The 14009-nt window shown below is 34.0% G+C and overlaps 1 protein-coding gene across 1 annotated transcript in view; it reads right to left on the bottom strand.

The window, feature by feature from the left end:
- Positions 1 to 14009, bottom strand: part of Col21a1 (collagen type XXI alpha 1 chain) — a 171798-nt gene that overhangs the window by 81832 nt on the left and 75957 nt on the right. The window contains exons 5-11 of the mRNA XM_026398951.2: positions 13682 to 13850; positions 13320 to 13536; positions 10503 to 10676; positions 9334 to 9411; positions 7862 to 7870; positions 7443 to 7526; positions 957 to 1019 (exon numbers count right to left, since the gene is read on the bottom strand). Of these exons, the coding sequence (XP_026254736.1) occupies positions 957 to 1019; positions 7443 to 7526; positions 7862 to 7870; positions 9334 to 9411; positions 10503 to 10676; positions 13320 to 13536; positions 13682 to 13850 (794 nt within the window). The remainder of the gene's footprint in view (positions 1 to 956; positions 1020 to 7442; positions 7527 to 7861; positions 7871 to 9333; positions 9412 to 10502; positions 10677 to 13319; positions 13537 to 13681; positions 13851 to 14009) is intronic.

Raw genomic sequence — 14009 nt, 5'->3', positions numbered from 1 at the left:
TCCCTTTCTGTGTCCCTAAATTTCTCTTAGAATCTTAGATAATATTATTTATTTAATCAGATTATAAGTGTGCTTCAGTGAATATATTCTTAAAAAATAACATCACCTTTGAAAAGACTTTTAAGTTGAAAACTTCCATATACATAAAAAGAAAAGACGAAAGGATTTATTATGATACTGAAAGTCCCTGGTCAATATTTTTCATTGTAGTAAAGATGTATATAATCATGAAATAGGATCATGAAGTGTCTAGAACAGCACAGAGGAGCACAATGCCTGCTCTAGGCCTGCACTCACACACCATCTGTAGCTACAAAGCACTCTAAGGGACTTCATCAAATCTGATCCCCAGGCAACCCTATGTCAACAATGTTGCTTCTTTGGCCACACTGACTGTAATGTTTCCCTCACTTTGACTAAATTTAGGTCGCTATCTTTCTTATTCTACCTGACTTTGCTTTTCTTAAAGCATTTACTTTAGAATGATTCAACATTAGGCCTCTCTTTGAAATACAAATATTTTTAATAGCTTCTTACTAGTTTTACAACCTAGGAATGGCTTCTCAAGGACCTCCTTGCCATCCTTTTATATCATCCTCAGGGAAGACAGCATCCTGATCTTGCAAAGCTGGAGACTATCTTTAATGGGTGCCAAATAGAAGCAAATACAGATGGGCTAATCACGGAAGAAAATATTTGAAAAACTGAGGAATAACTCAATGTGTTCCACCTCAAAACCCTACCTTCCTTCTAAGTCCTCCAGTACTTTTCTACTAGCATGCCCAGCATTTAAAACCTCTCTCTCCCTTTGTTTCAGCAGCATTGAGCCAGTTCTCTCTCCCCGAGGGCAGTAGTCTTGAATAAAGTCATCTTTGCCTGTTTAGCTGTACCCAGTGAAATTTTTACTTTGACACTATAATCCCAGTACTGGAGATGACTAAGCTTTCAGTACTCACAGGCTTACCATCTTGACCAGGTTGTCCAGGGTAGCCAGGATTCCCAGGCAGTCCAGGGTCACCCTAGACAGGGGGAAAAAAAAAAGTTTCTCAATACAAAACATCCAACCACATTGCTGCAGTCAGGGCCAATAAAGATTTGAAGTCAGTTCTATTATTTGAAGCATTTTGTAGATTTTTTTTTTTAAAGAAGACATTTCAAAATAGACTTAAGAAAATTATGCTTAATTTTAAATACCTACCTCAAAAAATAATGTCTTAATTATATAAAACTAAATGACTTATTTCTGTGAGAATGCTGGGTATAACAAGTGAAATATTTTTTCCTGGAGCAAAATGTCAACATTTATGGGAGGATACATTTTTTTTGGATTTTGAACAGATTGCAAAGTGCCACAGCAAATGTTTTTCACGATGGCAATATTTGACTATAAATTTAACTCTGTTATGAATGTTGCATCCCAGATACCAATACACTATAATGTAATAATTCAGTTCATAAAATAATTACTTAAAGAACAGTCCACAAGCCTAGCACATGCCTGTAATAAATAACATTCAGGAGGCTGAGGCAGGAGGATTGCAAGTTCAAGGCCAGTATAGGCAACTTAGTGACACCCTGTCTCAAAATTTTAAAAAGGGCTGAAAATATAGCATAGTGGTAAAGCACCCCTGGGTTCAATCCCCAATACCTAATTTTTAAAAAATGTCCAAATCCATGTGATCTCACACATGGGACTCAAGTTTAAAGCTTAATGGCAGTCATTTCTTTCAATGGTGTCAAATGTAATGTAATACTCTGCCTATATCACATTTGAGAAAAATGTCAAAACTCCAAACTTTGAATATGTTCATGAAAACAGGGCCCTGGTCAGACAACTCAGTCCCAATCTTCATAGTCCTTCAGTTCATGTAATACCTAAGAAATTAAGAAATGACTTTGTCCTCACAAACGTGAGATCTTGCAAGAACACTGTGCCTTTCCACATAGTAGTGAGGCCAGCACATTCTATAGAAGTCCAGCATGTTATCCTATGCCAGTACTGATCATCCAGATGGTCACCAACCATGAAATATAGCATGAAAGAACCATTTCCTTGTGAGGCGAAAGTGCTTTCCAACTTAAATCTAAGAAATACTTCAAAAGTAATATTCGTCCATCTCTGAGTCCATGAAGTCCATATGGGACATTCTTCTGGAAAATATGAAGTCTCTGCCATCAGTATCAGTAAACTTCTGCAAAGGGGACTAATTCCATTCAATAATAACTCTTCCTTGTTTTTAATCAAGAAATCATCCACACAGGACTCTGGCAATTAAGACTACTTTTATAGAGCCAAATTTGCTGATCTGAAAACTACTTTGGACTCCTGGCTACAGAGGCATGTTCCTGAAACATAACAGGAAAGATGGAAAGAACTATGTGAACTCTGTTCAGGAACCCATAAAGAAGGGATGGGCTATTCACTTACCAGTGGCCCTTCCAAAGGCTTAGCAAGAGGAAAGGCTGAGAAGAAGGAAATGTCATTTTTCAAACAGAGAGAGAAGAGCTATAAATCCAGGAGGAAAGACGATTTGTAATTCTAATTCAAGGACTTGCAGTTCTGGCTGTGTGTTAGGGAGCAACTTTCTGGGTCTCTAGGGATTTAGAATTTCTCTTATTTGAAAAGGTTCACTCTAGCTTCCAGACTCTGGACCAACCGTCCTGACCCGTGTTCAGAGTGGACTTCCTGCCTTTCAACAAATTCCAACTTAACTTTCTGTTGGGAAAAAAGATTTTCTTCCTTTTCCACTTAGGCATCAATAAGACAAACTTCTCTGACATTGAAGTGTCCATGTCACTATTTTCTCCTGGTGTCTTTCTCTCTTTTCCTATTGAAATAGTATGGCAGCTCTTATATCACATCACTTTTTCACACCTTGTGTCTTCTCAAAGTTTTCCCTTGGTTAATCTTCATTTATCCTCTGGATTTAGGCTCCATGAAAAGAAAGTCTATAATTTCTATTTTTTTTATGCAATGCTGGGTATCAAGTAGAGTTATATTTTCTGACTGATTTATTAAAAATCAAATCTGTCAACAACCCACTTACATTGCAGAATATTAACTACCAGCAAAACCTGGGAAATCAAAAGGATTTGGAAAGTTTAATCGTTATTATGGTGAGCTGAAATAAATTTTGGCACAAGAAGAAAAGCCACTCATTTGATTTTATGCTGCATAAAAATATAAAACATATTAATAATGATTTAAATTGATGAAACCTAAGTTCTCAAAGAGAAAATATCACCCACATGATAGATCCAGTCAGACCGGATCTAAGGATCTATCTATGATTATAACAGTGATCAACACCAGCATGAGGGAAATTAATCTCTTTAGTAGATTGTATTATTGCTGGTAAATCTGATGGATAATTTTGACTTTTTCCCTCACTGAATTATTTGCAAAAGTTCAGGTAGGTTTAGAGTTGTTCCCATATAACTTAAAGAATAAAATAAAACCCAAACTATTTAACTGATTAGCAAGAAGACCAATTAAAATAAAATTCTATTTTATTACTATTAAAGCAAAAACCTAACCTTTGTTTATTGCTTATTATATACTGAGCACTGCTTTAAAGATTTACATACATTAAATTAGCTAACCCTCATAATAATCCTATGAAGAAGGTACTTTGATTTTTTCACTTTTCTACCTAGGGAAACTGAGGCCCACGGAGGTTAGGTAATCTGCCAAGGTCACACAGCCATGGCAGAGATGACATTCAAACCCAACCAATTCAACTCCACAGTCTATACTCCTAAACACTATTATTCCTGCTCACATGATCAAATGCATATGTTGATCAGACATATGGACCACTTTAACTTGAAAAAAATTCCAAATACATTAAATTAGACATATGACTTACTATTATACAACTGTGACTAAATTTCCCAATCCTTTTTCTTCTAGTTTACTTGAAACATTTGCACATTTTGAATTTTAAAAATATGTGCTCCACTGAAAAGGAATACTTACTTATGCTGAACTGAATTTGTGGCCATAGGATTTTTAAGTTGTTGACAGGAGTGGAACCATCACAGACTAAGCTGAAACATCTCTGGATAAGGCCACTTATGAAGTATAAACATGAACCATTAATGTAAGAAATGGAGTTGTGCTTGCAGAAGTAAGCTGATGTTTCAAGTTGTGCATCTGAAACAAAGCCCTTAACCATGTTTATAAGCCTTCTTCTCAAAAATCCTTAAGCCTCCAGGCCACTCTGGCCTCCTTGGGAATATGTGACCTAAAACTGATTTTTACCATTCTCCACAACCAGTGTTTTCCCTTCCTTGGCACTCAAGAAATCCATTCTTCAGGTTACAAAGAATTCACTCAAGTCTATAAAGATTAGCATAAGAATGTTGATGTCCAGTGGCCCCTGAAATTTTCAAAGAGACTTTGGAACTTCAATAGTCCAAATGAATCTCTAATTGATAGAATTATTAGGGTGAAACAAAAGCCTCAGCAGGAAGATGGTTATAGCAAAAGTGATATTTCTAAGCAAAGATGTCATTAAGAAATTATTCTAACCTGGAAAAGAAGGGAAAATGCTTTCTTTCCACTTCTGAACGAATTTTAACGTTTAAGTTAGAACAAATTCGAGGAGGTTACTTTCACAAATGTTTCTATTGCTGTGGAATAGGAAAAGAAGTATCATTTACATGTATAGGGCATCTGAAAGGAAGTCACTTGCATACTGGGGATGCCTCAGCTTTTGTGCAGAACAGAGACAGTTCATATAGGATAACTGGGGGGACTGGGGGAATCTTATTTTTTCAATGATCCCATAATTCATTCAATAAAAAATTATAACTATTAAGCACTGTGCCTAACATTAGAATTCCAAGGAGAATTTCCTTCTTATTAACCTTCACTGTAAACAAAAGAAGTGCTTGTGTGTAAGAATTATCCTAATAAATCGATTATCCTATTAATTTACTCATTCTCTTTATTTGAAATTAATGGGCCAAATGTCCAAAGACAGGTGTATTTTTTGATGCTTGATGAAAAGTTATAATGCCATGATAAGTGTGGAGTGCCATAATCACTTGAACCTGTTTTTGCAACAGGGTTGGGATATTTTTCAGAAATTGACAGAGCTTTAAGTAGACAAATTTCTTTATCTTAAATAAGTGTTTATCCTCCTATTTACCCAGGAATTCCTCCTCTGTTTCAGTCTCATGATGAACTCTGCTCCCAGAACCCTATTTCTGGCTAATAGAAAGGCTAGATCTGCTTCTCACAGGTGACTCTGTTTGATGGACACAGGCAAAATTTTCCAGAAACCATCTAACAAAAATAGCCAATAAGTTTCAGTGAACTCTAAAATACAATCATCTTACCTGCTTTAGTTTGGGCTCTGTTGAACTAATAAAAACCAGACTGATATTGAAAGCTAAAAAATCTCTAAAAGATGTGCAACTCAAATGTTGCTAGGGGTTTCTGTTTTTCACATATAGGTCCCTGACCTGGGTAAGGAACAACCTCCAGGGGAAAAAAAGCCCTAAAAGAATGGAAGTGTGTGTGTGTGTGTGTGTGTGTGTGTGTGTGTTCGTTCCTGTAATCCTGCCAGATTTCCTGAACAAAATGGAAAGCAGATCAAGAAGGCAAGCCAATTTCAAGAGTGGTGGAAACTGCAATTTCACTTAAAGTAGTAGGTGGCAATGGGGATAGATCATGACTAAGAAAAGAGAATGAAAATGAAAAACATGTGAAACTTGGAAAAACTGGAAATTAAAGGCTTGACCAGATAAGACAATGGTGTGCTAAAAAATTGGCTGTGAAAATATAAAATTAAGTTATACTAAGAGGTACCTATTAGTTCAGAAATTAATTATTCAAAAACATCAGAGTCTTCAAGTGCCTCTCTAATGGCAGGCAGCCCCTTACAGTCCATGGAGGTGGCCTGAGCCTCCCTGAGAGGCAGGAAAGGACTATTGAAAGGCTAGACATAATGGGTTTATGATTTCCCCATTATATCTCTGGAGAATCAAACTATTTTATGTATGATATTCCAAGGTGAATAGCTATAAAAATATTTTCAATAAAGAATCTTCTGGTACAACATACTCATCTGTCTTACAAAGTGTCTTCTTCTAATAAGGGTAGGTGTTTCTCTCTTACATCACAGCATCCTAAACAATATGTAGTAACTTTAACTAATGAACACTTGGGTTAACTTTCTTAAATGCAATCTAAAAATAAATGACAATAATAAACTATTTACATGGTATGTACTGCAAATTCCAAGTCAAATAGATGTTTATTTGGAATGAGTTATTGAACATATATTTCTTAAACTACATTTATTTCTTAAGTTCAACAGACAGGCATGGAAATGATGGAAAAACACGCAAAAAAAAAAGATGGGAAGAAATTAATGATTTTAGATCACATGCTGGGTAGTGAAATGGATCGAATTTTTATATGAATGTATGAATATGCCACAATGAAATCTACCATTCTTTTAATTAATATGAACCAATAAATTTTTTAGAAATAAATTACATCAGTAGTTTGAAAACTAGCCATTGTATTAAGACAATCTTAAAATTCAGTCCAAATGAACCTTGTAATTCGTATTAAACAAAAATTAGTATGGTCACTTCAAGTAAGAAGGTATCAAAACACACAAACGTTCTTTTTGTCTATAGAATTAGACCTTTTTGAAATTATATATCATTTTTATGTTATGTAAGGAGTTATTTTTAAATAATATTAAATGCACAAAATTTATCTAGAGTGGACAATTTCTTAGGATCTTAGCATATATCTAAGTGATACTATAATAAGCATCAACTTAGTAGCATTCATATTTAATAGAATAGGAATATATCAGAACATACTGTTATGTAAAAAGTAACTAGCTACAACCCTGCACAAGATAGCTCCAAGGATATGAATATGTATATATACGTATGTATGTAAATAATTAAGTACAATTGGACCACAAAAATATTCTCCAAAATTAATTACTGTAAGTTTAAATGAAATAAATACATATGCCTCCATTTATAGAATTAGACATTAAACAATATTAAAGTCAAGTCAAACATTTTTACTTCAAGTTTTTCATATGAAAATCATTTTGGCAAATTAGACATTTAAAAATTTAAAGCATAACTTAACAGCTGTTTTTTATTCATTTATTTTTTAACCAGGTTGGAAGGAAATATCATTCTTGGGCTCTAATAGCAGTATTTGGGAAAAAAAAACAATAATGTGACCTCAGTTTAATGTGTGTCAGTGGGATCAGTTTTAGTTTCAAAGCACAGTTCCAGATAGAATACACTTTTTAGAAACCACACTAATACTCAGGTTTTTAACAGTTGTAAGGCAGGAGGAGGGAACTTCACAATGGGGTCAATGGCAATTAAGAATTTCTGCCTTTGAGCAATACTGACTTTTAACAAAAAACAGTATGGTTTGTATTACTCACTTTGGGGCCTTGTAGTCCTGGATTTCCTGGAGGACAGATACAGGGAGCTGGAGTTGAACCTACGTCACTGGGACCATTAAGGCACTGCAAAGACAAAAATGGAACTAATCAACAAATGTAGAAAGAAAGATAGACAGCTAAATATTGATATAGATAGAACTAGCTTTATCTCTATATACACACATATGTATGTGTATGTATCCATATGTAAAATGGTAAAGATATAGTTACTTTCCAATTTTATTTAGCTCAATCTTCTAAGAAATTCCAAATCACAAAAAAAACTATCAATAAGAAGTACATTGAAATTATATAAAATGGGTTCTATTTGTCTAATATACTTACAGCTGAAGAGAGGAAGCTAACTGGTCCCACAACACAAACATTACCTTAAGGAGAATAAAAATAGCCAAGCCTACCTCTCCATTCTGAAAGAAAAACAACACATGTGTTTTAAAATAGGTTTTTAATTGTATTTCTAAATTATCTTTGTCATTTACAGGTAGTTTGTTGTCCCAATACAAAGTGTCAAATCTAGAGATAAAACATTTGCTTACACCTATCCTAAAATGTACTTGTCTACACAGGTTTCTGCTACATCTATAAAGGATAAAAGAAAATATAGGCGAAGAGTGGAAGGCAAAAATCAAAGCACTGAAGCTTCTTGATATAATGACCATGTAAGAACAAAAATACCTTAAGGTGATATTCAGAAGCTGTACTGAACTATCTGGAAATTATTTAAAACACAGAAAAAAGAAGCCAAAGATAACTGCTTCCATTAAAATTTTATTCATTTTACTGTAGAAGAGCTTCTCAACTTATTGCTGAGTATCACACAATTTTAAATAGGTTAATATAATCTTTCCAAACAGTAACAAAATTAGATCAGTACATACAATAAACTCTCAAATGCCATGACTTCAAATATTTTAGGAGAGATTTATATTCCAAGTTATAAGTATCTAAAAATAAAACTATAGTATTTAAATGATTGCTAATCTAGAAAACCTAAGAATGAGTCATTTCTCAAAAGTTCCATATTTGATTTTATTATAGATCCTTTAAATGTGCTGCTCGATGTTCTCAACTCTTCTTTATATGTGGTCTCATTACATGGTTTGTTAGAGAAATAAATTATGATAGCACAACTATGAAAATTAAAAGAATCATGGACAGTCCAAACCTCACTGAGAATCCACATTGTCAAAAAGTTGTCCAGCATTGTATGTTTTTCCATTAAAATAATTCACAATTTTTTGCTTAGGGCAAAAAGGGATGGATTACACACACACACACACACACACACACACACAGAGTCATACACTATAAAGTTTTAGCTTATAATCATTTTCCTTTCTAACCCATTAATAAAAATGACTAAATAAATAGGAAATTCCCTTAAATTCTAGAACCATAAGGAAACCTTACTGAGGTAGCAACAACAAAAATAAAATCATTCATTATAAGTTCAGAAAATATGCTAGTGAACAGGAAATTTATTTCCTACTCATCAGAAATATATAGTTTGGAATGTTTTGTCTTATGTTTAATTAAGTAGAAAAATGTTCTTTACGCACTGATATTTATACGAAGCAATCTAAGTCTTTGGAGCAGGTGTAGTTCTGCTTTATCTGAGCACTGGAATAATCACAGTAAAAATTGATGTGGGGAGAAATCACTTACTGGTGTTTTCATTCATACTTGCACAGTGACACATTATAATTTATTTCAGTTGTGAACTTCAAACTATGTATCGCTCTATTTAACTTTGATAATAAAGATTAACTCTACATATTAAATAAGTTTTGGGCATTATCTACTTTTCATTTATTTTTTTGAAAGTACTAAAGCAACACTTGGGAGAAAAAAAATAACCCATCTCACTTACAAATCCAGGAATCTCACATGCTGTCTCGCGGTTGTTCTGCTCTGGGTCACAGTAGATTCGCAACTTTTGGACATCAAACTAGGAATATAAATATAGTATAGTTAAAGTTGAGGCATGAGCTAACTGTTTTATAAAAGCAACTCAAATATGTAGAAACTGCTGCTATGGTTGGTCATTTGATAAGGTTTAGATCCCAGCATTTAGTAAAACAATAAAAACACAGAGGTTGAATACCCAACATATATTATAAAGATGTGATGCACCCTAAGCACAAAGAACAAATCTGATTTTCTTCAGGAACCCAGTGAAGCTTTTTTAAATATCCCTGTATTGAGAACTAGTCTAGAAAGTATTTCCTAAGCTACTTAAAACCTTTCCCAGGTTTTTTTGTATTTACCCTAAATCTCTACAACATTCCAGATCATATAGGGGTAACCTCCAGAGGCCATTCTGGGTTTAGAGACTCAGTTGCTGGGATGTAATGCACCAGTTACTGTGTAAATATTTACTACAATTTGACTTAAAGCATTAATACATAGTGACAGTGTGAGTAATCACACATTTGAAAATGACAGAGTCTTCCTGTAACAGAAACAAAGCGGGAGGGAAATACTCTTACCAATTAAAGATTTTCCCAGAGATGTTTTTTAACTACAAACTATTAACCCAAACACAGACTCTAAATAGCTGTAATAAAAGTAAAAATAAAACTTTTAAAAGCATGAACTGCACAAAACACAATCACTTTATTTTTAAGCAATAGTTTTGTTTGTGAAGGACTCTGACATGTATTAATCTAATTTTATCTTCACAGCTGCAAAGAAATTTTTATAGTTCTCACTTACAGCTCTAAACATATTCCCCATTCCAAATCCATTATTTGAACTGCTTCTCCTGGGAAATATGAAATTAATGTTTCCTAGAATTCTATCCTCTGCCCAGGGGATTATTTTTCTAAGATTTTTTAAATAAAATAGATGAAGTCAAATTTTGCATTCTAATATACACATATGATCACAAAATTTCACCCATGAACTGACCATATTTCAATTAAGTATTTAAAGAGAATTCACAATTAAGTCTAATAAGGTTGATTTAGTAAATACTAGAGAGAGGACAGCAGAAATTTGATTTTATCCAATGTAAAAAATAAATCATTATTATACTACCTGAACAGTTTCTTCTTTCCCAGAGTATTTTCCAATTTGGGTTTGCCCACTGATGAAAATCCCTAAAGCTGGATGTAAGGGCTTATTGTCAATTTGTTGATCATCAATAAACAGAGTTACATCTTGCTCTGTTACTAAGAGACGAATTTGATGCCAGCCTTCATCAAATAATGTCTATGAGAAGAAAATATGAAAGATTCACAAATAAAACCCTTAACTATCTTTCACTGTCTTCCTACTTAGAACCATTGTTAAGAAAGTCTGAATCATGCTGATTTTCTGTATTATATACTATTCACCCTGCTCTAAGCTGGACCCCATATGCTATCCACCAACTCTTCTCTTAATTCCTACCTGAGTTCCTCTTACATATACCAATGTAGTTTTGCCAAACAATTTACTGAAACAACTCCCTCATAGTCACTAATGAGATCTTGATCTCTGAATCCAAATGGCTCCTCTCATTCCTCATCCCACAGTTAGTCCAGTTCTCTCGATATTCTCACTCAATTTCCATAACTGAAAGAATCTTGGCCATCTTCATTTTATTCTCTTCTGTTGTTCATTCTTTATCACTTTGAGGGTTCTTTTTCCTCAACCTGCCCTATAAAGAGAGCAACCCTCACAGGTCTGTCCTTGATATCTTTCATTCTGCCCTCTGACTACCTCATCCATACCTACAAGCCAAACATTATTTCTATGTAGTAACTCCAATATCTACATCAATAGCGTGGACCTCTCTCCTACACATAGGCCCCCAAATTCTAAAACTCAGTAGAATAATCTTGCAAGGGTATCTCACAACCAATTTAATGGAGTGTGTTACAAAATGAACTGTCCCCCAAACTTCTTCCACTCCCAAATAGTTCCCTTGCATGATAATACTCTCCTTTTCTAAAACATGTTTCTTTCTCTGAGTTGTAAAAACTCACCAGATACAATTATATCAACTATTTCTCTTAAAAATTACTCAAATTCACCTCTCTATTTTCATTCTAACTGCCATAATTTAGGCTTGTGGTTATCTTGCTTTGTTTTCTAACATATTTCTGACTTTTCCCTCTCCAAGCCACCCTGCATATCTCCACTATAATTAATTTCTCTCAGTAAAGTTGTGTTAGAGGAGAAGCTCCATCTTATCCATTTCTTTACTTCAAGTATCAGACATAATTGCAGGATAAAGCTGAAAACATTGTTTGGGGAACAAAAAAGAAGGATTGCTTTGACCATGAAACACCTATGATCAAGATCTTTGCACGGAACCCTGTTGTTCACTGAATAAAATCCAAACCAAATTGTATGGCTTTCCAGGATCCTCACAAATTGGGCTCATACCTTGCTAGCCTTTTCATTCATGCATTTTATACTCAAAACATGCCATTCTCTAAATAAAAACTGCATTTGGCTAGTCAATGCCAAACCATTGTCTCAATGTTCTCTTACATCTCTCCCCATCAAAAATCCTAAATATTTTCCAAGATCTAATCCCCAAACCATGTCATTTACCATGATTTTCCCATATTTTGTGCTTTATACTTCAATTTAATACAAATTATTTGAATATTCCATTATAAAAAAAGCTCCTTAAAGCTGCCACAGGAATTCATATTGGATAGACAGATTATTAGGTTTTTTTTTTAATAAAGAATCTAGCACCTTGGTTTTAATAAGGAAAGCAGACCACAAAATTTTAAATTTAATATAGTAATTGAATGTAAAAATTGTCCAAATGTAAAATATTCATATGTAACCAAGCACATTTCCTAAATTGTATAATATAACTTTAGGCTATCATAATTATAATAATGAGCAAAACTTAATTGTTTTTATCATTGCATCTGTATTATGCACACATGACTTAGAAAATAAACATTTTTCATTTATTAAATATATATTCCTTTGGGGGAAATAAAATGTACTCCTGATTAAAATAAATTCTATTCTCATCAACTCATAGGACATGGCAATATAAAACAGTCCAACATGGACTTTGATATTGACCATATTTAAATTCAATTCTTAATGAGCTGTTTTAGTCATCATTTTCATCACTATGACCAAAGACCTGACAAGAACAATGTAAAGGAGGGAAAGTTTATTTGGGGGCTCATGATTTCATAGGTTTCAATCCACAGATGGCTGACCCCTTATCTCTGGTCCCAAGGTGAGGCAGAACATCATAGCAGAAGGGTACAACCAAGGGAAACAGCTCAGAAGAAGGCAATCAGGAAGCAGAGAGAGAGAGCTTCACGCACCATGAAGAAAAGATAAACCTTAAAGGCATGCCCCCAGTCACCTGCTTCTTCCAGTACACCTTAACTGCCTACAGTTTCTACTCAGCTAATCAATGTCAGTGGACTAATCCACTGATTGGGTTAAAACTCTCATAATCTGATCATTTTCATCTCTGAATCTTATTGCATTGTCTCACAGGAGTGCATATCTAAACCACAAAGTAGCTGTTTTTCTTTGAGGGCACACTTAACCTTGAACATTGTTTTTTGTTGTTGTTGTTTCTGTTTTTGTCTACAAAATGGCAGTGATAGCTTCTTCACTGGATGGTTATTATCTTTAAATGTTCCTGACACCCAGTAATAGGAATATGAAATATGCTAATTTTCCCCCACTCTTTGTCCTCATACTGATTTAGAAACAAATTTCCTTCCTCTTTGGTGGTGTTTCATAACTAACAAAATTTTAAAATATGAAGTCAACATCTTTTAGCCATGTTAAAACTACAATCCTCACCCAACACACACAATCCTAATGATGTTCCCCCATGATTATGAACACCATAATCACACCTGGGCTCTTTACCTTAACTTGAGGGTCAGTGAAGGTAGCCACTTGTGAGCCATTAATTACACTGGTTGTTGTAAATGATAAAGTTTTGTCCACACCATTTAAGGTAACTGCTATTTGTGGTTTTCCATCAATGGTTAATATTCTCCATAAATCCCACACTTTCTTGACTTTAAATCTCTGAGTAGAAACAAATACATAGGATGGAGGAAGACCTTCTGGGAAAACATTGCTAGAAAGAGAAGAACATGCATCAGTTTAAAGAATTCTCAGTACCTCTGCAAATATATATATACACATAGTGTGTGTGTGTGTGTGTGTGTGTGTATAGCATGTGTGTATATAATTTTTAAGTTGTATTAACATATAACGTTTACCTTGTAAATTCTGATAAATCAACTTTCGATGTTATTTCATATCCTTTTATCTTTGTTGGTGAGAGCTGAATTCTTTTCTTAACCTTTTTCTTTACACCCAAACCTAAAAGAATATCAAAACCCTTCTCATCGCGAGCTGCCACAGGAATTCGTGTTGGACAGACAGATTCTATAAAAGCAAAAGCAGTAAAAACTGGTTACTCATGAACTTTTCCCACAAGAAAAGAAATATCAAGGGAAAAACACTACAGAATGTAAGAATATGAGTATACAAACATGAGAAAATATGAAATTGTTTTAGACATCCGAGAATGATGTTTCAGTTGTC

The sequence above is a fragment of the Urocitellus parryii genome, chromosome 8 (genome assembly GCF_045843805.1).
Source record: "Urocitellus parryii isolate mUroPar1 chromosome 8, mUroPar1.hap1, whole genome shotgun sequence".
Lineage (NCBI taxonomy): Eukaryota > Metazoa > Chordata > Mammalia > Rodentia > Sciuridae > Urocitellus > Urocitellus parryii.
Note: the sequence above shows the minus strand (reverse complement) of the source record. Positions and strands in the feature narration are given on the sequence as shown.